At 34.8% G+C, this 27,506-nt stretch overlaps 1 protein-coding gene across 1 annotated transcript in view; it reads left to right on the top strand.

Moving 5' to 3' along the window:
* Window positions 1–27,506, top strand: part of LOC132296349 (probable 3-hydroxyisobutyryl-CoA hydrolase 3) — a 65,216-nt gene that overhangs the window by 19,312 nt on the left and 18,398 nt on the right. Inside the window, exons 3-7 of the mRNA XM_059794560.1 lie at window positions 283–351; window positions 20,274–20,337; window positions 20,483–20,562; window positions 20,701–20,784; window positions 21,495–21,579. Coding sequence (XP_059650543.1) covers window positions 283–351; window positions 20,274–20,337; window positions 20,483–20,562; window positions 20,701–20,784; window positions 21,495–21,579 — 382 coding nt within the window. The remainder of the gene's footprint in view (window positions 1–282; window positions 352–20,273; window positions 20,338–20,482; window positions 20,563–20,700; window positions 20,785–21,494; window positions 21,580–27,506) is intronic.

Genomic DNA, 27,506 nt, shown 5'->3' with positions numbered 1-27,506 from the left:
AATATAGAACATTTAAGAAGCTGAATTTTAAGTGCTAAAATTTCTAAGTAATTGTAAAATTTGTGTTTTTTTTGCTTTTTTTGTTTATATCCTTTTAAATTTTAAGTGTTCAATTCATTCACACTTAAACTTGTTTTGTAATGCAAATATCTCATTACCATATCATTATTTAGCCATGTTATATATATTTCTAAAAATTAATTAAACATGCATATGTAAACAAAATGGATGCTTTTATTTGAATGACATGTCTATGTAATATATATCTTTTTTCATGTGCAGTTTTCTCAAATGGAAAAGGCTCTGAAAGTGTACGAGAGCGATCCCAATATCGAAGTTGTAATTTTAAAGGTGAGAAAGGAAAACACCAATGAATACCAATATATTGCTAATAGTAATACTTTATATATATATATATATATATATATATATATATATATAACATGGAGTGGCATTAGATTGTGAGGTGATACTAAGAAAAGAACAAAATAAACTTCGAATCCAAACATCTTGAGTTCTAAACTAATTTCACCCACCATGATATGTACTTAACAAAAGCCTCATATTTCTTTTATATATATATATTATAATTAATTAAAGGAAGGATGGCTAAGAACATTAGGAATTTCATTGAGTTCAATTAACGTGAAGATAAAATATTTATAAACATGAAGTGTTGGGGAAATGATGCTACTTTGTGTTTAATTCATCTGGAATGAGAGGAATGTCATGGATGTTTTTAGGTGTTTTAAACATAGAGATCCTATGGTCTTGATTAGGTGTTTTGTTTGGGATGTCATGGATGTCTTGGGGGTATGCCTCCAAGACATCATTTAATTCATCTTTTTGGTTGTTTTCTGCAAGGGTTTCTCCTTGCCTTTGTTTGGGCTTCCCTTTTTATGGTGCTGTTTTTTTGTGAGGGCTTGACCCCATTCTTGTATTTATACTATTTTGTTTTATTTATTTATTTATTTTTATTTAGAAAAAGAAAAAGAAAAAGTTTTAGGGAAATTGAGTTTTTTTAAAACTTTTTTAGGGTTTTTGTTCCTTAAATCTTGATTCATGTGTAGAGAGAATATGATTCGTGCATTTAGAGTTAGAATCAAGACTTATTCTCTCCTCCAAAGTGAATGTTTTCATTATTGAAGATCCATTTAGCTAGATTCTTCCTCCTTAAACCTCCTTCTTGATGATGATGGTCATGCTTTTAGGATTCACCCATTTGTCTCCAAGAAACCTTGGTGGCTAAGCCTATGGGAGTTTCTTTGAGATGAGAACACTAAACCCTAATATGTAGAGAGAGAAAATATATTGTCTTCACACACAAATAGTGCTCCAAGACTTATTTTCATTACATTGGCACGTAGCATATATTGGCACATGTCTTGGAATTAGTAATTCTCAATCTCTAAAAATAAAAGGATAGTTTCAATCTTATGGCCTCCAATATCAAGATGGACTATGGGTGAGAATCCATTGGGTTTACTACTTTCTTAGCTACAATGAATTAATAATTGACCTGTCCAACTACCATAGACCCAGTTTAATTAATTCATAAATTAATTTCTACTCCACAAAAGAAATTAATGGAATTCTAATCAAATAATAAATAATCACTAAGTCAATGTTGTACTTTGACCCGATGCATAATTAATTAAATGTCAGATAATTAAAGTCATTAATCCGATCGCATAATTAATATATTTATTTTGATTCCTTGATTATTTCATTCTTGATTACAATAAACATTTGTTTGGAAAAAATAATAATTTAATAAATAAATACATAGAAAACTATTTTATCCAAAACACACAAAGGCATTCGATTTTACTTTGTTAATTCAAGTAGCATTTATGCAAATATTGAGAATATAGTCCTATAACTATTAATTAGATAATTATACAAAATGTCGGTCCATGGAGCCCAAAGGTTCTGCCAAACCAATCAAAATAATTATTAATTAATATAAAAATATATACTTCTCTCATACTTGAGAGTCAAATGCCATGATAGTGATGGGTTGCATATGATGGTTCTCATAATATATCGCAACCCATCATAGATCCGGTTCAAATTTTAGTTAGTTAAGAGTTTATCCTTAATTACTGATTATGAACTAATTACGATTTATATTTATATTCGTGTATTGAACGTAATCACAAACATATAAATATCCTTTGCGATCAAGTGGACACTATCAATTCCATAATGAATCGATACATAATACACTGTATTCACCAATTGTATAAAGTATAAATCTTATTTCAGATAAGGAACAATGCTTTTACAATCTAAATAAGAATTCGTTATGTCAGGGCATATAAATACTAACATGAAGTGTCTTCTAACTGTGTGGGTTGATTCATGTGTATAATGGGTGTTCGTGCACGGGCCACAATGAATCTAGATGCACCGCATTATCGTAAATATGTTCTAATACGGAAATAGAGGATGGACTCTAATGATATTGGTTCTATCAAATAGCTCAAAAGTGAGTTTAACTGAATAGATGTCAACTAAAATTATAGCCAATCAGAATCAAGAACGCAATGAATTGACTTAGAGGGGGGTAATAGGTTAGTTTCCACTTTTAGGCTAAATCTGACTTAGTTATAAATTCACGCAATTCTTTAATCAACTTAATACGGAAGATAATATATCTAATATTTATGAATTCAAACATGATTGGTGAATTTAATTTAATTTGTATTCAATAGTCAATGTAGATCGAGCACTTGACCCCCAAATAAATAAAATCAGATTTTAACAAATTTGGTTTACTAAACAAACAAATAATTAATTAATCAACCTCTAATTGATTTAACCATCCAAATAGCAATAGGCTATATCTAGTTAATTGCTTTAAACACTTAAGCACATACGTGAATTGATTTCAACATGATAATCATCTAAGCATACATTAATCACATAGCAATATTAAGCGATTAATATATGCAGTAAAGTTAAAAAGTAAAGAGACTTGTACACCAGATATACGAGGAAAAACCTACCCTAAAGGTAGATCAAAAAACCTTGGGACTTGACTTAGACAAGAAATTCACTATGAAGAAAGAGAGTACAACTAGTCTAGTTCAATACGATGAACACTAGTCTACCTCCAGACTCAACAAGACAACAAATCCCTCAATGATGGTTCACATACAATTGATTTACTCCAAGTTCAATTTAAACCCAATTCCCTACTGCATCACTCAAGAAGATCTTTTCAATTGTCGTCCAGTCTATCCACCTAATTGTTATATGATCCCATGGATCCACATCAATCCCATCATGCACAGCTTCTTCATCTTTGAATCGTTCTGATAACCAATCTACCCGCCATTTCACAATTTAGTTTGGTTCGGTTTGGATTCTAGCACTTCGTGGCCATGTGTTGAGGTTGAATTTCAGCTCGTACCGCAAGAATATATATCAACACAATAAATACATTATAGTCATCATATCTAATGTAAAGTATATAATATATATGTAAAACGCATAAAATAAAAAGATATGGAATATATGGTTCAATATATCAAGTGTAGCCCTCAACTCATATAAGAAATATCATTCACACAAACTCTCTCATGGATAGCCACAAGTAAATCTCTCACACAAAACACTCGTGGATAAACAAATAAACAAATAATGTTTTTGGTGGTAGTAAGCTCTATGGGGATGTATATCTAAGAAGCACACTTTTGTACAACTTGAGCCACACAGTTTATAATTTCAGACCTTGTATATAAACAGAACAATACTTGTTCCCTAGTCAAAAGTCTTGGTCTCTAAGTAAACTTAAGTTATATACTTGTTACTAATAAAATAAAATACGTAGAAAAGACAATTTTAGAAGAATTAAAGTACCGGTCTTTCCTGCTGAAAAACATGTTAGTCTTGCCTATTAAATCATTAGAAGAGGATAAGTAAACTCAATTAGAAAAACTTTTCTGTAATGCTCAAGGATATGCTAAAAATCAATATCGAAAATATTAGCAACTTGGCAAAATTAATCCTAAGCAATATTCACCTTCTATATAATTTCAAGAAAATATATATAAATATATTACATATATATATATTTTATGAAAACCATTTTTTCCAAAATATATATAAATTAAATAAATAAAAATACCATAGGGTTTACCATGCAACTAATACCATTTGCTAATGAATAACTTGTATGCATGTACCTAGATGGTGATAGATGAAATTTAAGTGTGATTCTTACCTTTTAAGTCCATACTTGAGAAGACTATATCTTTGCCTTTAAAAGTTGATCTTTGGACTAATCTGCCCTTTGTAGAAGAACTTTGGACTATTTTGCACTTCGAAAAAGTTATTGGACTGTTATGCCTTTTGTTGAAGAACTTTGAACTATTTTTCCCTTTGAATAAGTTCTTGGACTGATTTACTCTTTGTAGAAGATCTTGAACCTTTTTTCCCCTTTTAATGTAGACTTCATCAAGCAATATTGTTTTCACATTCAAATCACCTAACTACTATATTTCTATTTCACTCACTAAACATATAATCGTCAAATTACATTGAGTAATAAGTTTATACTACAAAATTTGTCAATCACAATACTAGAATTACAAAATTCCTAACAGATTCTCAATTTGCAAAGAATTGAACATGATTGCCAATAAGTTAAGAGATTGTGATAGCCATCATAGCAATATATATACTCCTTACCAGCGATTTGACTCTGAAGCATAAGAGAGTTATGGACCCTTGCCTTAATTAGTGGGCTCTAGGCCTAAGATATTGGTATTTTAGGTAGCCATTGATCATTAACTTTGGAACATACTCTCAAGATTGCATCTACACTATAGTTTGGTAACAGTAAAACTGAGCGCTTAGTGTGGTTTTAATATTTTATCAAAAGGAATTTTTATGTGATAACGGTAAAATTGAACACTCAGTGTGTGTGTGTGTGTGTGTTGTAAAATATGTAATATTTTACCAAAAGGAATTTTTTTGTGATCAAAGAAAAATAATCAAGATGTAAAAATATAAGATTAATTATGAAATTATATTGATTTAATTTATTTAATCCATTAGCTAAGCATGCATAGAAGGATTATGAAAGGTAGAAAACCCTGGCTGGGCCCAGCCCAACACACCACCTCAAGTGTAGCCATGGCCCTGGTCGACAAGGTCAAAGGATTTTTCCTGGCCCTAAGTCCCCCCACTTAATCGTAGCCACTATCGAGCCTAACTTCACCTATATCCCATGTGGGCTGGGCTTCACACCTATCATGACCCAAAAAGAGGAACCAACCCAGAAAAAGCCTAAGATTGAGAGCTAAGAAAGGAATTCTATGGCAAATGTAAACTTCTATAAATAAAAGTTAGAAAGGAATGAGAGGCAGATTGTTTGGAGTGTAAAAAAATCCTTTCCTAATATAATGGACCATTTCTTGCATTTTCATCTGGTGCTGTTTGTGGGAATAAAGGAAAGATCCATCGATTCCAATAACGAATGACACAACTCCGATTGGGAACTATGATCGGAGAAGGAGGTTCCCACCAACTGGAAGAGGACCAGCGGGTGAGACATGATGAGTTGATGCAGGTCATTAAGACTCTGCGACGGGAGAATGTCGAGCTCAGATCCAGGATGGAACGAAGGGATGCACCGTCGTTCCCTCACCCACCAACAAAAGATCATAGAGCGGAACTAACAAACGTCAACCAAATAGCGTAAAGGGTAAGATCTGTCCATATGGACCCAAAGTTCAGCAGGCTTAAACCAGAAAAAGAGGTGGAACGTGTCGAGGCCGTTCCTTCATGGAAGAAGGAATCAACTGCGGATAGTATGTTCGACGAATTGCATCAACCAGAGGTAAACACTTATGACCAAAGAGCCACCGGCAAAAAGGCATCTCCAATGAAAAACGAGGTCATCCGGTCATTTGCCAGGATGGTTAATTCTCCTTTCACGGAAGAAATATTGCGATCCCTAAAGCCCAGAAAATTCTCAATGCTGATGTTCACCCAGTTCGACGAAACTAAGGTTTTAACCAAGCACGCCTACCAAACCCAGCCGAAAATGATGTTGGACACTGAGGATGATGCCCTGATGTGCAGAGTCCTCCTAGTGAGTCTTATCGAATTAATACCTAACTGGGCCAAGCATTGATCGAAGGGATCAGTCGAAAAGGTTCAGGCATTCTGCGACCTATTCATAAGTCAGTATCTTAGTAAAATAACTTCATTAATTAAGTTTTTGTTTGCTAATCTTTTCCTTCAATGATATATTTGCATAAATGTAAGATGATCAAGCAATAAGAAATCTACAAAGAGAAAGAAAAAGGTTGAAAGAAAGGAGTCTTTAAAAAAAATCTGAACATAGCAGATTGGAGTGGCAAGTGGCATTACTAGCCGACCGCCAAACGTTTGACCAAGTTAGTGGCAAGTGGCACAATAAGCCGATCGCCAAACACTTGAAAAAATTTATCAAACTAGTGGCAAGTGGCATCACTAGACGACCGCCAAGCGTTTGACTAAGTTAGTGGCAAGTGACATCACTAGCCGACCACTAAGTGTTTAACCAAGTTAGTGGCAAGTGGCATAATGAGCCGATCGCCAAACATTTGTAAAAAATTATCAAACTAGTGGTAAGTGGCATCACTAGTCGACCGCCAAGCGTTTGACTAAGTTAGTGGCAAGTGGCACAATGAGCCGATCGCCAAACACTTGTAAAAAATTATTAAACTAGTAGCAAATGGCATCACTAGCCGACCACCAAACGTTTAACCAAATAAGTGGCAAGTGGCACTATAAGCCGATCGCCAAATACTTTTAAAACTTATTAAATCAGTGGCAAATGGCATTATTGGCCGACCGCTAAGCATTCAATCCGAACAATGGCAAGTGACACTGTGAGCCGATCACCAAACACTCGTGGAGATTTATCAAATTAAATCGATGCTATAATCTAACCATAGAACACTTGAGAAAATTTATAAATGAAAGACGTAATGGAACCCAAAGGATCGTTCATTAGAAAGATAGTAGCGAAAGATGCTATAAGCCGATCGCCAAACACTTGTGAAATTTATCAAATTAAAGGCAAATGGCTCTATTTACCTAAAGCCAAGCCTTTGATCAAGTCAGTGGCAAAAGGCACCATAGATCGATCGCCTAGTGCTTAGAAAATTTTCTAAAAAACAAAAAAAGGAAGTGGCACTATGAGCCGATCGACTAACACTTAGAAAATTTATTAGTATTTTCTAGCCACACCAAAACGCTGGTTATATCATTTGTTCAAATAGAGAAGAGAAAAGGTATGGACAATTTGAGTAAGCCAAAAATATTGTTCTTTATATAAAAAGGAAGGGGAGATAACCCCATTACATCACATGTTTCCTATGATGAAGGAAACTAAAACAAAAAATGACAAACAAAAACAAAACTAACTAAAAAATTACGAAGTGGCCTGATATTCGCCTTCTGTGGCTTGAGTGTAGGAGTCAAGGCTGATGGGGTCCTCCTGATTGCAGTAGCAGCAGCAGAAGAAGTGGTCAAATCAGTAATATCTACCAGCAGCCCCTGCCTCACCCTGAGAAGAGGGACTATAAACTCCTCTGACAAGAGTTGCAAGAAGAACGAGAAGGGGAGGAAAGAGCTCGACCAAGGCTGTAATACAGTCCTCGAAAACCCCCTCTACTAGTTTTTCAATTGGATCAACATAGGACCTAGGGGGATCAATGGACAACTCCACATCACAAGCATCTGGAAGGATAGTCGAAGAACCCTTCCCTGTAACCCTTGGTGTACCTCAGGGCAGCCATTCAGGAGAGACGAGCCACCATAAACTCAACCCCTCTAATGACCCGACCGAGCATGTCCATAAGCCGAACCCTCTCAGAACTAACAGCCTTCAACTATTTCTCAGCCTTGAGCCTGGCTACCTTCCCAACCTCCATGGCCTTCCCCATATCGTCCTTCTCTTCCTTAAGTCAGCCAAGATAGGACTTCGCCTTGCCCATATCAGTGGAGAGCTTATTGATTGTACTCTCCAGGGAATAGATCTTATGATCCCTGGACTTATCAATTTCCTTTTGCATGGCCACCATCCCAAACACCGTCTGCACAAACAATGCAAAGTTGTGAGTTCCAAAGGTAAAAGTAAAACCCAACGACAAAGGAAAAAGATAAAGGAGCAAGTTACCTCCATAGCACTGTTAGGGAAACGGGTGAACAACTCCCTACTATTTAGTTTTTCTTAAATTTACTAATCCCTGGGGTCCACAGATTCTTGTAGTATGATAGGGCAATAGGCTGGTGCCTAAACATGGAGTCAAGAGGGGTCACTAGAAGGTTGTCACCCTAATCGTTCAACTTGAAGAACTTGGGAGTCCAAGTAGAGACACGCGGCTCAGGAACCTCAGAACCATTATTCCGAGTCCCTTGAGCGGGAGGGTTACTTCCGAAACCCGATCCAACCAAACGAAGCCTCCTCCAAGTGGCAGTATCCCCTTGATCGTCAGCCGGTCTCTTCCCCTAGGACGTACCCTGGAGAGGGGGCTGGCCTCAGGAGGCTGCTGAACCCCAGTATTCTATTGGGGTTGGGAACTCTCCTCCACAGAAGAGGCATTAGCAGGACACCTACCAAACGAGGGAAGCTAAAGACGAACTATATTCTTAGCTGCAACGGCAATGCCAATAAAGCTATCGAGCGATAGCAAATACGGACTGAAAGGAATGCTATTCCACACGTTCTACTTCAGGTACTTAAGTCTACCTAAACATATCATGTAGTCAAGAAGCTCGTAGGGAATGTCCAAGAATCGGTAAATAAACCTACAAAAATGTGGAAGACAATGTTTACACACACACACACACACACACACTCATATTTATGTTGTTTATAAGAAGGGTAGGACGAGAGGGCACACTTACCAAATCTAGTGGGCATAGCGGCGGAGTTGGGTAATCTCCAATTCCCCCCAACAACTACCATCAAATGCCTCCAAGTTTTTTGGGAATTAGGATTACCCTTACAAATCAATCGATTACGGATCGGGAAGAAATGATACCGGTAATCAGCCCTCCCTGAACGCCCTGTGTACTTAATTCTCACTATTTTATAACAGAAGAACAGATCAACAATGGAAAGATCCAATTCATGACTGTGATTTAAAGCCAGCAAACTGGATATAATTCTAAAAAAGTTCGGATTACCTTGAAAATGTGCAAGATTCGTTTTATTTAAAACAAGATCATATAAAAGGAGCAACAGAAACCTAAGAACTTTTAAGTGTAAGGTAGAGAAAATCATCTCCCCTTCAGATAAACCCTCACCGATCTCATAATTGAAGTTATTGGGATAAATTCAACGTCATTTGGGATCTGACAAGTTTCACGAAGAATGTCAACATTGGCATACATGATGAAAAGAACCCCCCAGAAATCCAGAGACAGAAAAGAAAGAAAAAGAGAAAGGGGCACAGCTAACCTCGCTAAAGGAGAGACCAAACCACACCGAAAAAAATTGTTGTAAAGAAGAACTCACCGAAGAAATGACCCTGAAGATGGAAACAAATTACAGTCAAAGCAAAATACATAAGAAGTAGAGAAAGGCATATGAAGCAGAGAGGATAAGTATATAAAGACAAGAAAGTAATTACAATCGAGAAGCTCAGGAGTCAAGCAATGATGGTAGCACAGAACCCAAGCAGTTTTAAGCCATATTACTGCACAGTTACGCGAGTATCCCCACGTATACACACATGACCAATGAACATTACCATGTACAACTGCCCCACACTTATGAGGGACAGCTGTAGGGGCAAGATGAAGAGCAGAAAACCCCACTGGGTTGTGCGCAGCCCATCCCACCACCTCAAGTATAGCCATGGCCTGGGTCGACAAGACCAAAGGATTTCTCCTGCCCTAAGTCAGCCCACTTAACCATAGCCACTACCGGGCCAAACTTCACCCGTATCCCATGTGGGCTTCACACCCATCGTGGCCCGAAAAGAGGAACCAACCTAGAAAAAGGCCCAATATTGAGAGCTAGGAAAGGAATTCTATGGCAAATGTAAAATTCTATAAATAGAATTTAGAGAGAGAATGAGAGGCAGATTGTTTGGAGTGTAAGAAAATCCTTTCCTAATATAGAGAACCATTTCTTGCATCTTCAACTTATTTCATAAATTAACATGGGGTTTTACCATTCGGGAATTTGGGTTCAATTACTCTTATATAGTGCTGTTAAGGATATATAATTAAATGGGTTGAGTTAATTTAAGGCCATGAGATGACCTGTGACGACCCTGGATTTTTTAACCCAGTGTGTCCTGTGATGACCCAAAACGGATCTAAAATGCGGAAGCAAAAGATAGAACAATGGTCTCTAGAGATACAACACTCCTCTAAGACACCAATGTGACCCTCAACGAGGTCACGGAACCCAAAGGAAGTAAATGCGGAAGCAACGTTTCAAAAACGGATAAGAATGAACCTAGGGGAAAAATGGTCATTTCATACTGAAATGGGTGCCACCGTGCACACCATTGGAAAGACAACGAAAAATCAACAAGAATATACTCAAGAATTGCATGATTCGGAGTCCGGACGACAAAGATATCAAGTTCTGAAGTCGAAGGAAGGGAAACCTTATCCCGGTTTGAACCAAAAACAGACACTACCTTACTAAAACTTGAATAACTTGAGCCACAAGAAGAATCTGAAGCTCTAATTAGTACCATTGGAAAGCTTATTTCAACGCAATCAATTTAGACTCAAAAACGGACCAATTCGGAGTTAAAACGAAGAAGATATGATGATTTGAAATCGAAGGTGCAGTGCTGAACCAAGACACACATACACTCGTGAACAGTACCTCGAGCGCTCGAGCAAGGGCTTCGAGGGCTCAAAAATTGCCCCGAGAGTTCTGCCCAAAGTTAGAGCGCTCAAACCCCCCTTTAGAGTGCTCGAACTGCTGTAGGTTGCACTTGAAATGCCAACTTGAAATGCAATTTTGAGGACCTTCTAGGCCTTTTTGAGAAAAACACAAAGAAGAAACTACCCTCAAAATCATGTTTTCTAGCCAACCATGCCAAAAGAAAACTTTATTTTTCAAGTAAAAATCCCAAAATGCCCTTACGCTCAGTTTAGGCTCAAAACGGCAAAAATGTGAATTTTGCACCAAACATAGATTTAACCACAAATGCACTTCTAGGCTGAAACAAATATGCACGCAAACGTAATAAGTGTTCTTGAGCGCGCGGGAATGGTCCGTGGCTCCCGGAAATGGTTGAGTTAAAATCCGACCCCCCAACGGCCAAAAGGGCGAAAATAAATTTGAAATGGAAATTTTGAAAACCAAAATTCACAAATGACCTTAAATTACCGTTTGGCCCTTGGCCACACTTCAAACATGAATAATGAGACCCTATGGAAGAATGACAACAAATTTTCCACACCCGATGCAACCATGGCAAAACTATTACTTAACATTTCTCAATATATTCAAAATATTTCATGGAGTTAAAAAATACAAATGATACAAAATATAAGTCATTGGCCTCCGGCCTCATCTCATACATGTCCAATACATTGTAAGGAGTGCACTCATGTACACATTACATGTTTAAATTCAAATATACATATTTTGACATACAAAGCTACAAAAGACATCTCATGCTAACATTTGCATGAAATGGAAACTTAAGAACTACAAGCCACCTAAGGAATAATGAGCATCCTGAACCAAGTCTTCGTACCTAAAATATGCCCCAGTATCGTAGGGGGTGAGTAACATAAAGCTACTCGTAGGAAATGAGCATGCATCGACCTATGTTTTACAATTTTATCACTTTAAGGTGAAACATTTCAAAGGGGCTCATGCCACCTAATGTCTATGTCAAAATGAAACTCAGGAAGCATCCTAAGCTATCTTAGAATCTAATCAACAAGAATCATGATATATATATACATATATGAAACGAGTCAAGTTTGGGATAATCCAAGGAACACGACAAGAAGAATGCTTGAACATAGATTAACATGAATTGCATTTTCAATACAATTAAGCAACATTTGGAATAATCCACACAACACGACAAGAAGATACTAGGATACATGGATCACATAAAGCAATACAATTTACAGGATTGGGACATACCAATTAACACGATAGGGATAATACACGAAATCAAGAATATGGCACAATATCTATGCAATTAACAAGATTAGAACATTCTGATTAACACGATAAGAGTTATACGAGGATTCAAGAACAAGGCATAGTATCTATGCAAGTTAAACACGGATTCAAGAACAAGGCATAATATCTATGCAATTAACAAGGATGGGACATTCCATGAAACACAAAAAGAATCATACATGAAATCAAGAACAAGGCATAACTTCTATGTAAGTGAACAAGATTGGGACATTCCGATTAACACGATAAGAGTCATACATGAATTCAAGAACAAGGCATAACTTTTATGCAAGTAAACAAGACTAGAACATTCTGATTAACACGATAAGAGTTATACGAGGATTCAAGAACATGGCATAATGTCTATGCAAGTTAAACACGGATTCAAGAACAAGGCATAATGTCTATGCAAGTTAAACACGGATTCAAGAACAAGGCATAATATTTATGCAAGTTAAATACGGATTCAAGAACAAGGCATAATATCTATGCAATTAACAAGGATGGAACGTTATATGAAACACGAAAAGATTCATACATGGAATCAAGAATAAGGCATAATATCTATGCAATTAAACAAGGATGGGATATTCCATACAACACGAAAAGAGTCTTAAATCTTCAAGGAATATAACACTTGAAATTTAAGGAGTTAAATCACGAATTAAGCATAAAATCTATGCAATGAAACAAGATTGGAGCATTTCACATACACGACAAGTTTAAATCTTCAAGGAATAGCAACTTGAAATTTAAAGAGTAAAATCAACCAATGTGGAAACTCGGATATTGTTTAGATTAAAACCGTACTCTTGAGATCACTTTAGGGCTACTAACCCATGGGTACCTTTCCCCTAGTGCGCACTATAGTTTAAAGGGACAATCCCTCGTACTAGAACCAAGTCCTAGCCATGTCAATTCTTGATTGATATCCCAAGTCCCAAAATCAACAAGTTGTGCAAACCAAAATAGTATCAAGATACAAGATTTGCATTAAACCACATTCCATGCACAACCAAGATTTTGGAATACACATGTCATGCCCTAAGTTCTCAACTATGATGGCATGTGAAATGTCAAGAAATCATGGTATGTATCAACATAGACTACAACCAAAATATATATAGCACATAGAATCCATTGATGTAAATATACCACAAGTATAAGATTAAGATTCAATTATTTGTTTAACAACTCTTGAACAATTAAATCATTCCAATGTAAGGGTGCAAATTCATTAACTACATTAATAGAGCTAAGTTGCAACAAGTCATGATACATGATAAAAAGGCAAAAGCCCCATGAAATACAAGTCTAATTCATTAGAATACTAAGTAGAAATTAATTAAGCTAATTAATTAATTTCTCTAAAAATCAAAGTTGTCCAAAAATTCTCAAAATAATATATGTGAATGTTCATTTCATGGTGATTGCAAATATCACATTAATTTCACAAAGGGAGCAAGATGTAATCATGTGGAATTTAATTAATTTAAATTAATTAAATCTCTAAATTTCAAAAGTTGTTCAAATGATCTCAAATTAATATATATCAAGGATTAAGTCATGGCCATGCCATAAATCAAGTCAAAAATGGAAAACAAGTAAGGTACAATTAACTAGAATTTAAACCAAATTAAATTCATTAATTCTCTAGATTTAAAAACTCATTCAAATGGTTCCAAATAATTATATAACAAAGATCAAGTGAAGGTCATGCCATATACCAAGTCAAAAGTGAGTTATATGCAAGTTACAACAATCATTAATTTCTCAAATTAATAAAAGACATGCATACAACAGGTATAAGCATCAAAAGTATGCAAGACAACAAAATATAAACCTATAATATCCCCTACCTCACTAGAGAAGCGTTTCTTTAGAATCCAAGGCAAATTAACACAAAATGGCAAACCCTTCTAGGGTTATGAAGAGGAGAATGAAATGAACAAAAAGTGTTCCAAGCTTCATGGTCTAAGGGTGGTCGAAGGCCCTCAAAAATCAAGGTCAAAGCTTGAGGCTCTAAGCTTCATCCAGGGAGGCTAGGGTTTTCTTTACAAGAGAGGGAGATGAAGAAATAATGTGTGATGGAATGTGAGTGGAGGAATTAGAAATCCTCCACTCACTATGTGGTCTTACACCATGGTCAACACACATTAGTTTGGTCAATTGCACAAAAGCCTTTCTTTAAAACTATAATCCCAAAGTGGCACAAAAGGAATTGCAAGACTAAATTTGGAGCATACACTTGTCACAAATCAATGGCTCCTTCCTAGGCTTAATCTCAAACCTACACTTGTCAACCATCCAAGCCAACAAGTGCACCAATCCTAGGTCAATAAGTGGATGAATCTCCACCCTCCACATGTCATCATCCAAGGCATCAAAAGTGTCCCCACACAAATATCAACAAGTGGACCAATGAGAGTGTGACACTTGTCACACTTTTCGAAAATTGCAAAAAGGTCCTTTTTGAAAATATCTTCCAAATTAAATTACAAAACGATTCCTAAGACGAAAAATAATTACTTTCAGTAATTACACTAATGACCCCAAAAGAAAGGAAAATTCCAAGGAATGTGTGCATCCATACCCCTAAGGAAGAAAGTGCACAAATGGCATGCATTTCTAGGAAAGTAAAAACACACGTCTCTAAGAAATCATATATCATGGGTGCATGCAAAAGTGAAAACAAAATCGAACACGAAAAGCGAGGTTATGCCAACAAAGTGACAACCGAGAAAAAGACGAAAGATGAATAGTGTAAAAAAAAAAAAATGAAAAATGCGAAAATGACTCGGTCCTCAAAGGAAGTTGTTAATCCGCACGGAAGAGTCTCAGAAACCAATTCCAAGAACTCGAGATGACATTAAACGACACGAAATAGAGCTCAGGGAAGAAAATTAAACGAAAAAAATTCATTCGTAAAATTTTCGGAAAAAGGAAAGGGAGGCAAATGACCGGGTCGTTACATGACCTGGCCCAATTATTAAAGCCCATTTTAGCCAATGAGGTTTGGACCCTATAAGGTCCTCACTTTTAGCCCAATTTTGGAAGTTAAGTAAAGAGAATGGACATGGTGTGATGACTATAAGAAGTGCTATAGGTATACCTAAAAAGTGTAAGAGATGCTTTGGGCATTCTTAGAATTTGTCTATAAATAGGATGTCATAAACCTATTTATACACAAGACAAAATACACTTTTCTTCATACTTTCTCTCTCTAAAGCTCCCACAAACTTACATTTAGAGATTGGACATAGAGGTGATCTTTTGGGGCAAAAAAGGTTGTACAAGTAAGAATTTGTAAGGAAGGTAGATCTCAAAAGTTATAGGATAGAGGAGATACATCCTTCAAGTGGGTCTACACAGATGAAAATCACTACACCTGATATATAAACTTTATATATACATACATTCACATTCATACGTTATTTTTGAAAAGGCTAATTGTCTCTGCACAAACCTTGTTTAATCACATGTTTTCAATTTTTATCTCATTTCCCTACATCAATGATGCACGTTGCTTACCAATGATATAATTCTATTAAAACATTAACATATAAAAAAATGTGTTAGATCAAAAGGTTTATATATTAATAGACTAAAACCTACCCAGGGTCTTGTGCCCAATGGTATCTCCTCTACCTCCCAAAGTGGATGGTGAGAGTTCGAGTCTCCAAAGGAGCAAAGTGAGTGTGTGAGTTTCTTGCCAATGACAAAATAATAATAATAATAATAATAGACTAAAACCTAAAACCTAAATTTATGGAATGTAAATTTATAGTCAGATTTTAATAATATAATGACCACACTTTAGAACCAACAGATTAGTCAAAATAACTATTTTTTATGACGATTTATATGGAGATATAATTAATTGAATTGGAGTAGGGTGGACAAAATAGAGACAAATTAGTAGTGATTTATGCAATAAAAAAATAACAAATAAATTTAAAAGAAAATTTTACAAAACAATTACTAGGCCAACTATCTTATATGACGTAGAGTGATGGGTTTTAAAAAAGAAACAGGATCAACGAATTCATGTGGTGGAAATAAGTATGTAATATGGATGAAAGGAGTTAAAGAGCTAGAGTTATTAACTAAAATGTGAGAGAAATTAGGAGTGACTCCTATTAATGAAAAAAAAAAAAAACAAAAAAAACAAAAAAAAAAGGACTTGGGTAGTATATATATAGACATTTACAAATAAGACCTATAAATGCACCATTAAGAAGAGAATGATTTATTTGATATATAGAATGAGACTTAAGGTGAAACTATTAAAAATGATTTTAAAATATTAAATATTTTAAGTGAGATGACTTGACTTATCATAACAAAGATAAAAAGAGAATTGATATCACCAGCTACATTTACATGTCAATGAGGCAAGGAGGATGATTTTTTCGTCCCACATTGCCTTATGGGAAAGGTTGTTGGCACTTATAAGGGGCCTCTTCTAACTATGTAGATGCATTGTTGGCACTTATAAGGGGCCTCTTCTAACTATGTAGATGCATTTTGAAAACTGTGAGGCTTGCGTAGCGCAGTGTGGACAATATCCACACAATGTCAGGAAGGTCCTTACAGATGGTATCAATGTGGAGTATATATTTTGTAATTGGTATATTTTGGTGTCAAAACATGTCCGGTCCAATTGTAATTTTTAATTTACTTTTGAGTCTTGATGTCAAAAGCAGAATTACAAATGCAAGCCTACTCCATATCAATGAGAACATCCCTAAGAGAGGTATGTGAATGAGGACACATTGCACATAGTTTATTTTTATGTTAAGTTGATAGCTATGAGTTTTTAAGTAAAAAACAAGTATAATTTTACTCTCAGTAAAGGTACAACCGGTTCTGTTTCAAACACAACCAGTTGCACTTTTCTTATGTTGAAAAGTATGTCTTAGTAAAAACAAAACCGGTTGCGTTCTAAAACGGAATCGACTGCACATGTTCGAACATAAAAGAAAAGTTCTCTTTTAAGTAAAATTTGATCGAATTCCTTTTTGGTCAGTAGAGAGAAGCTTTTGCACGAAATTGTTAAGTTTTTCAGGGTTATTAGGTCTCTCAAAACACCTATAAATATTCTTTATGACCTCAAAAATAAAAAAAGGATTTTATGATTAAGTTTTCAAAACTTTAGAGAGCTATTGTGAGATTTTGTAGAGATTATTTATTTTTCACATTAAGAATACACATACTACACACACGACACGAGTGATCTAGGATGTGATTCTTTTAATCTGAGTTCGTACCAATCAAATATCTATTGCTACTGTCATCAGAGTAGATTTGTTATTACAACTTCAACAACCCAAGTTTAAAGAAAAGGAGGAAGAGATCGCATTTTGAAGGAGTCAAACCGTTCGTGGAATGTTCGTTAATCTACCATCAATCCTTCCACAAGGATCAAGGGAGTGAACCTAAAGTCTAGTGCGTTTGGACGGGAGAGTCGCAAAGCCGAAGACGTTCAATAATTAATTCTTGGTAAAAGTTCATTATACTTTGTTTCAACTCTAGTGAATCTTTTCGTTCGAGAACACATGACATTCTTTGAGATTATTCCCATAATTTGATTATTTTTCTAGGTGAGGGTTTTCTCACTAAAACGGGGTGTCAAGCCCTAGCCTACTTTTACTTTATTTGCACTTTATATTTGTTTTAGACAAAAATGCAAAAAACCCCTGAACTATCACGAATCCGCATTTTACACCCTTGGACTAAAGAAAAAAAACAAGTCAGTACCACAACTATCAAAATCTTGTAAATTAACCCTTGAAACGCAATTCCGGCCACTTTCCGGCCAACGCCATTGTAAATTTACAAAACCACCCATCATAATTAAGAAAAAAAAAAATAAGAAAACAAAAAATAAGCGTGAAATACCCTCAATGCTCCTCAATACCCTTAAATATCGAGTTAGTTTTTCCAAACGTTGCCTAAGTGTTATAACTTGTAACCCTCTCTATTCCTTGCTTAGAGAAGAGAAGATGCAAAGTCGCGAATGTAGAATGCATAATATGGTCATATACATATAGATTTGTATTATGCTTATTCTGGATTTTGGCTTATGAAGGCTTCAGATTTGTTCCTCTGCAAAACCCATCTCCAGATCCATACCAAGCCCTCATGTAAGCCTCTATGTCCTTGACCAGATGCTTCTCTCTTAAACCCATCTGCAAAAATTGTTCCTTCTCTACTTTTGACCCACTAATCATTCCTTCATTCATCCCCAAATTGTCGTCGTCCTCCAAAATTCTCGGCTGTGAAGACTTTTTGGGGTTGTTGTGAGCTCTTTTCTTCTCCGGTAACGACGACACCAGAATCTGAAAGTAGATTCTTCCCGTCTTCATCTCCGTAAACAGCGATAGAATCAGAAAAAAGTTTGATTCTATTATTGTTATTTTTTAATGGTTTTGCTTTTAGTTCTTGAATTGGGCATATATATGGTTTATCTAGGACTTTCCTGAGTCTTTATCAGAGACAGAGTTAGAACTGCATCATCCAATCCCTAGAGAACAATGAAAGCAACTGAAAATTTAGGCATAACTCCATTGATTTGAGACCATTATCAGGAATTTACGGAAGGTATGTCGTCGCGAGAGAGAAGGGTTTGTGTGTTAAAAACGATATATTTTTAACGTCAAATTTTGAAGTGTTCGGCATGCAGTAGGAAGTAATTCCTTGCTACTGTTAATAAAATAGAGAGAGTGAGGATCTCTTCATAAAATTATAAATTACTTTTTTAAAATTAAAAAGTAAAAGTATTTTATTTTTACCCAGAACAGTTAAACACCATTGTATTTCAAGATGCGTAGATCATATAATAAAGTAACAATATGATTTATAATTTATTGAAATTAAGTAGATATTGCAGGAGGTTTCACCCAATGAAATGACAATATAGTTATAACTCATTAAAATTATTATATATGTTAAGAAAAAAAAATTAATAAAGGTAATTTAGTTTTAAAAGGTACTAACTCTTGAATTTAATTCTTATAAAATAGTTTAAAATCAATAAAAATGTGAACAAATCTGAAGTCTCACATCTGGTCAAGTGTTGTAACTTGTAACCCTCTCTATTCGGTGTGTATTGTCCAGTACTACATTATATATATATATATATATATTATCATATGTGTGTGTGTGATAATATATATAAACACACGTGTATATATATATTTATATACATGTAAATACACACACGTATAATTATATATATATATATATATATATATATATGTATGTATATCTTACCTTAGACCTTGTTCTTCAAATTAGTCTGAGTATTTGGTGTAGAGGTGGAACAGTAGATTTAGAGGATGGAAGAAGACAAATGAACAAATGGGTTCATTTATAGGCTAAGGGCTACAATGGTAATATTTCGGGGCAATTTCGAAATTAAAGGAAAATGACAGTCACGTGCTGAGCTTGTGGGCCGGAAAGTGGCCAGAATTGCGGGGTTAATTTGCAAGATTTTAGATAGTTGTGGTATTAGCTTGTTCATTTTTTTAGTCCAGAAGAATAAAATACGTATTTGTGATAGTTCAAGGTTGTTTGCGTTTTTGCCTTTGTTTTATGATTTGTTAATTTAGTTTTATTTCTATAAAAGTAATATTGGTCAAAAATCAAATAAAAGGGCAAGCAGGACATATTCACCCCACTAGGTAATCCATACTTACATTTCACAACCCTTCCACCTTGTGCAACTCACAACGAGCTAATCTCCAGTTATAAATATGAAGAGTGTGCACGTTACACAGAGTCCCGAGGGTGGTTGATTGTGATGTCGCACGTTACACACATTTTGAAAACCATACGAAATTTACTGTGTGAGGGAGGTCCTTACAATGATGGCGATGAATGTTGAGTTTTATTGAATGATACAGTTAAAACAAGGTGAAATGAGCCAAACTGAGGTTTCTTAATAGTCCCCAAATCCCAAAACCTAGGTCCCTCCGTTCGTCTCGAAATTTATCATTATAAATAACTTGCAGTCGATTGACCAAAAACTTTAAAGTATTGCAATTTGATATATATTTTGATCCATTGTTTAATTTTTCTATTGTAGGGTAAGGGAAAAGCATTTTGTGCAGGTGGAGATGTCGTCAGAGTAATTCAGTTAATAAAAGCAGGTTTTTTAGATGTTCTTTTTCTACTTGATTGTTGTTCTTTTTCTACCAATTTTGTAAAAAAAAAAAAAGGATGGGTTGTGAAAATATTATGAAAACATCTTTTTATTTATGTTGGTGATAAATTACCTTCAAATTCAAATGTCAGGACACTGGAGCTTTGGCGCAAGTTATTACAGGAAACAGCTCACATTAGACTATCTAGTTGCTACATACAAGAAACCTTTGGTGAGACGTATATATATATATATATTTACATAATTTTGTTCATACTTTGATTAATATATTTATTATTTGTTTATCTTTTTTTCCTTTTTTTTCTTACCCTAAATCTCTAATTTAATTCAAATATCAATATTACTGAAGGTGTCCCTCATAAATGGAATTGTAATGGGAGGTGGTGCTGGACTAACCATGCATGGAAGATTTCGGATTGTCACTGAGAATGCTGTACTTATCTGTCATTTTCACTCAACAACACTCAAATGTTTCATTAATGATTGTGCGCAGATCCTTCTCACACACACACCACCAGACCAGACTGGGAACCCTGAAATTGAAATCAAGTCTTCTATATTCTTTAGTCTACACAAAATAAAAGGACCCTCTATTGTGGGCTAGACGATACAAAAATTATAGTTATTTGGTTATAAGTTTCAATGAAGTATACGTTTTTTTTCCCCTTAGATTAACCTGGGGTATCTGGGGCTTTGCCCGACTAATCCCCAAGGACCGAGGAAAAGTGCCTCCCCACCCCGGCTAGGTAAATCGCCCCAAGGGATAGTTTGCACACAGTGGCAGGGGTAAGTGACCTTGCCACTGATGCTTACTTAACTATTCCTTGCACTTCATCCGTGCTGACTATTTTCAAGTTGCAATTACGCTTCTTTTGACATGGTTTGATATTTCAAAGAAATCTTTTTTCCCATATAAAAGTACAACTTGAAAATTTTATAATAACTTTCTAAATGCAATATGCACAAAAAGGGAAAAGAAACACTGGTCATAAAGTAAAATTTTGATACTATGAATGAAAACCTTAGCAGCTAACAAATTAAACCCCTTATTATTTTTGTATGCATTTGATAAAGTTCTATCCATACAAGAAATCAAATAGAAAATTATTGTTGATTTGTTGTTGTTATGGATGCTGGATATAGGTTTTTGCAATGCCGGAAGCATCAATAGGCCTTTTCCCTGATGTTGGATCATCACACTTCCTCTCTAGGCTGCCAGGCCATTTTGGTATCACTTCCAACTCTTATTTCTGTTCGGAAAATTCAGTAGATTTCATTGATTATTTGAACCACACTTTTTATGATTTCTTGTCATCATTAAGAAATGAGCATATTATACAATTCTAATATTCACAAAAGAGATGCAATGGAATAACTAAATGTTTGGTTTTAACACCTTATTTTAATCAAAACAAGAAGAAGTAATCTTAACACCTTATTTTAAGACTCTGGTTTGACATCAGTCCTAACACCTTTACTTCTTTAGATACTGAGGATCTTGTTTATTGATATATTACTTTTTACTCTCTTATATATAAAAGATGGCAGTATTCTGATTTCTTAGCTTCAACCATAACTCATTCACAGCATTCAATTCTGCATATTTCAGCATTGCTTCCCTCTCTTTCATAGCTCAATCACCATCAACATTCATGGGGTTGAAATAAACTTTTTCTCCCCTGAAAATAAAGGTTAATAATGTATTAAAAGGTAAATGTACAGGCCCCAACATCTCATTCGTGGAATTTCAACATCTCATTCTTAGCTTCAGGCTTCTGCAGTTCTAATTGGTACGTTGTAGCATCAGGAATAAGGTTCGAGTGGTTAAGAACTTGGCCCTGATGCCTCGGGAAGCATCAGGTCTAAGGTTCGAAACCTCTTGGGTGCAAACAATTCCTTGAGAGTGGGGGTGAGTATTAACTAGGGAAAAAAAAATTGATACGTTGTAGCAGAACTTATTGTTGAATTCTTTGAGTTTCGAGTAAGACTCAACATAGCCAGCAGCATATTGACTCCATGATTGTGCATGAAAAAGCCTTTGAATGTTTTCTGATCCATCTAATGACATATTGACTCCCTTATCATAGTAGTCAGACAAATCTTTAATGCTTATTTTAGAGAATAAATTCAAAGAAGTCATCTATATTTGAATTCTTTATATATAAGATTAGGATTAAGCTGACTTCACAAATCAATACAATCACGTTGAAATCTTTATTTATGAAGAAATCATTTAATGGGAAACGACCATAAATTAATAGTTATTAAAATATTGTTGAGGCTACTCGTGAGGGAGTATTTTGCAGGTTTCATTTCTTCTATAAAAGTTTAAATTTAAATTAACTCAAGTTTCATTTCTGACATTTTAGTGGAGGAACCACTGGCAGTGGTGTGACCTGATGTAGAGGTTGCTAATATTGGGACAGATTGGGTAGTTGACAATATTTGAGTCACTAGTGAGCTGCTGGGAGTCTCATCAGAGGGTAATGACGATCAGACATTATCTATCCTTCAAGCAATTGTGAAAGGAAGAGAGGTCATAGTGACCAATGAAGTCATGATCACGAGGCCCTTATCGTCTTGGAAAGGGGCACAGGAGATCAAGAATCTCATCTCTGATGTCAATTACGAAGGGAAGAGGGGTGGTGAAGGAAAGGGGAAGGACCAGGAGTAGGAGTTTAAGGAAGGGAGAAGGGGAGATAATTTTATCTGGTTTTTAATGAAGCTACGAATCATTACATAGAATGTTTGTGGTCTCAATGATCCGAACAAGAGAAGGGTGGTAAAGGTAGCTTTAAGGAAGTGGGGGGCCAGGTTGTTTGCTTGCAAGAAACCAAGCTGGCATCCATTTCTAATGGGGTGATGAGGAGTTTGTGGGGAGGGAGGTTTGTGGAATGGGAGGCCTTGAATGCAATAGGTACTTCGGGTGAGATCTTAGTTATGTGGGATAGCAGATGGTTGTCTAGAATGGATGTGTGGATGGGGAGATTTTCCGTCTCATGTGTGTTTAAGATGGAAGAGGACACCTTCAGATAGGTTTTTTCTGGTGTCTATCGACTGGTTGTTGATAATGAGTGACCTATTTTCTGGGAGGAGCTCTGCCATGCCCAAGGATTGTGGTCTCTCCCTTGGTGCTTGGGTGGGGATTTCAATTCTGTCAGGATCCCGTCAGAGAGGTCTACAGAGGGAAGGAGGTCCTTAGAGATGGATCAATTTTCTGATTTTATTAACGAGCATTGTCTTGTTGATTTACCAATGGAAGGTGCAACATATACTTGGTCAAATGGTAGGGATCCAATTACTCTTTCAAGACTGGACAAATTTTTAATTTCTGGGGAGTGGGAAGAGAAATTCCCGAATGTCGTTCAGGTGGTGTTAGCAAGGGTCACTTTTGATCATGTTCCTTTGGTCTTGGATTGTGGGGGTTTGTGTTCTCGAAGATCCCCGTTTAGATTTGATAATATGTGGCTGCGAGCGAAGGATTTCCAAGGGAAAGTTAGATCTTGGTGGGAGGGAGCAATTATTTCAGGTTCGCCCAGTTTCACGATAGCCAAGAAGTTAAGAGCTCTCAAAGTTGCTCTTAAGTAGTGGAACAAGGATGTTTTTGGGAATTTGGAATGGAGGAAGAACAGAGTCCTTACTGAATTTTCCGAGATTGATTGTCTTGAGGAGGCGGGAGGGGATGTGGAGTCTCTACATTCTAGGAGAGCTTCCTGTCAGGTTGTTCTTGCTGAGATTGCTAGCATGGAGGAGATTTCGTGGCGACAAAAATCCCGGGCTCTCTGGCTAAAAGAAGGAGATCGTAACACCAAATTCTTTCATAGATTAGCCAATGCTCATAGAAGGAGAAATCATATATGACGAATTCGGGTGGAAGATGTGGAGTTGTGGAGGGAGGAAGAGGTGCGTAACGGGATCTCTTCTTTTTATCAGAAGCTTTAGACCGAGCCATTAGCTTGGAGCTATGTTATCCAGACTCGGGTACGGGTGTCGGACACGGGTACGTGTCTAGAGGTTGGATCCACCAATCTATTCAATTATAGGACACGGGAACACGGAATAAAAGTGTCCAAAATTCGGACACGGTATACAAAATATTAAATAATGAAAAATCATATTAGTGATAGTCTGATAAATTTAATCATATAGGCAACTAAGCATGGCATAAGGCAGCAGGCAGCAACTAACAAGATAACTTAGATAAGTAAGAGATGACGTTCATTCATAATTGTTAATTAACTAAATAAGTACTTTATTGAATTGAGTCAATTGACTGAATTCTCACACTTGCACCACATAGATTCTGTTTTCAGTCTTCACTTTTCAGTCACACGGCAGATAGATACAACACCACAGGTCCACAGTCAGACTCTGCACTTCAAAAGTTTGCACTTGAAAAGGCTGAAATATTATTTGAAAGAATAAATTATCAAAAAAAATTCTCAAAACTTAAAAGAATAAAATTATTCCAGTATCAGTTGATTTAGTTGTATCAGTTAATTCAGTTGTATAACCAATGAATGCATAAAGGAAATAGTACTATATTCTTAGCAGAGACAATTGATTCTAATTGGCGCCTTCCCAAGTTACTAAAAGTTGGCTTTCGGATTTCTGACTACTGGTAGACAATTGATTCTATGAATAGTGACCTTCTCCCTCTTCTTTTCTGTCTTACTAGTTCTGCCATGAGAGAGAGAGAAGTTATATATACCTATTGTTATAAATTATAATGAACATAATAAAATTTAAAAGAATAAAATTATCAAAAAAAATTCTGAAAACTTAAAAGAATAAAATTATTCTATTGGAGGTGCATAAAATAAAATTATACAAGTCTGAGTTGATTCAGTTGTATAACCACATGGAGAGAGAGAGAGAGAAGTTATATATACCTATTCAAGTGTTCTTTGTGTTGCAGTCTTGCAGATCAGAGTATATAGAATAGCAACATAAAAAATATGCAGGTCAGAGCAACATAAAAATGGTGCAGTAAGAAGAGAAAGAGAAGATGAAAATGGTGAGACTGGAGCTCTTTTGAAAATGGTGGCGTGTAAGAATGGTGCACAGGATGTGCTTTGAGCCACAAAATATGTCACAGTAGCATTTAATGACCTGACTAAGCCATCACCCCAAACAGCCTTTTCATTGATATACAATCTAATATTATATATTAAGTTAACATTCAAACAACTTTCGTACCTGTGATGATGTGAAGTCACAAAATTAGTGTATAGAATAGCAACATTAATTTAATAATAAATATTTTATTTCTTTACCTATAGTCTGAGCAAGTATTCTTAATTAAATATTTCATCATTCAATTAGTCATTGATTAAATTCGAATAGGCAAAGTAATAATAATTAGCAATAAATCATCTAAGTGATTAAATTCAAATAGGTAGAGTAATAATAATTAGCAATAAATCATCTAATTGATTAATTCATCATCTAACTTAATTGATTACTATAGTCTCTCGATTACTATATAATTATCTATTGATTAGTATAATTTCATTAGTTATCTATTGATTACAATGTCTCATTAACTTAATTACTATATAGTTATCTATTGATTAGTGATTACTATAGTCTCATTAGTTAACTATTGATTACTATAGTCTCATAAGTTCAATTACTATATACTTATCTATTCATTACTATAGTCTTAATAGCAATGTAATGATTATTATAGTCTCATGAGTTCAATTACTATATAGTTATCAATTGATCAGTGATCACTATAGTCTCGTTAGTTAACTTTTAATTTCATGTGTTTAATTATATAGTTATATAGGATCACTATACTAGTATAGCCTCCTTCATTCAATGTGTTTAATTATATAGGTAAATATAGATCACTATACTAGTGTGAGATTTAATTAAACGTATTAAATTATATAGTTATATATGTAATAGGATCACTATATTAGTGTAGCCTTCTTAATTTCATGTATTTAAGTATATAGTCATGTAGGATTACTATAATATTATAGCCTCCTTAATTCAATGTGTTTAATTAGGACAAATATAATTCAATGTGTTTAATTAGGACAAATATAATTCAATGTGAATTATATAGTTAAATACTGTACTTAAATATAAGCTTCTTTTTTTTTTAGTTAAATACTTAATTTCATTCTAATATTTTTGTAAACAAAATAAATAATTTAATGTGTAATTATTTATATAATTATCTTACTAATAAATGGGTATGTGAGATTTAAATAGAAAAGAAACTTAAGTAATATAAATTTAATTTTTTTTTTTTTTTTTTTTTGTAGGATATTTATACCCTTAAACATGATTAATGAGTAATAAGAAAATTATATAATTTTCTTAGCAATAAGTGGGTGTGTAAGCTACCGAGCTTTAAATATGGGATAAAAAGTTAATTAATTTAAATATAATGTATATAATATGTTTTAAAATATTTATGAACCTCAAACATGATTAGTAATTAATGTGAAATTAGTTTACTTTCAATATTTTTTATATGAAAGTTATATAAAAAATGCATAAGTATTTATTTACCCTTAATGGATTTATTAGATTTAATTATACCTTTTATTATTTTAGACAATATTATTTTTAGATTTCCCATATTAGTTGTCCACTTTGAAAAGTCAAAACAAATAAGTCTTATCTTTTGATCATTGTCCTTTATATTTTAAAAAAAACAAGCATTAATATTAATAAATAAGTACACATATAAAGTTATAAACTATTTTGTATTTTATTGTAACAAATTTGTATATATTTTGTTGTATTGATGACGGTAAAATAATGTACAAAGCCCAATGCCCAAAAATAACCTTGTCTAAATTATTCATTGGTTAAACTGAAATTATTATTTTAATGGACAAAAAGTGACCCACTTGTATCAACAACATAACTGGGGTTCCTCCTCTTTCCATCAGTTTGTGTCTACCATCGTGAACCTTCTTCTGTGAGCTTTCTGGTGCTTCTAAGAAAGAAAACATTGAAATAAAAGTGCTTTGTAAATCAAATTCGTAATACCATGTATACAGTCCAGATTTGAAACATGGATTCAGATTGGAATTAATGGAACTCAAATTTCTTATAGTTTATTTTACTACTACATGTTCAATAAGACGAGATCGACGACAAAAGAATGATTCCGGTCGGAATCCATGG

This window comes from Cornus florida, unplaced genomic scaffold (genome assembly GCF_030987335.1).
Source record: "Cornus florida cultivar Cherokee Brave unplaced genomic scaffold, ASM3098733v1 CherokeeBrave_3.0.0_Hap2_Chr02, whole genome shotgun sequence".
Classification (NCBI taxonomy): domain Eukaryota; kingdom Viridiplantae; phylum Streptophyta; class Magnoliopsida; order Cornales; family Cornaceae; genus Cornus; species Cornus florida.
This window is presented reverse-complemented; position numbering and strand designations above follow the sequence as displayed.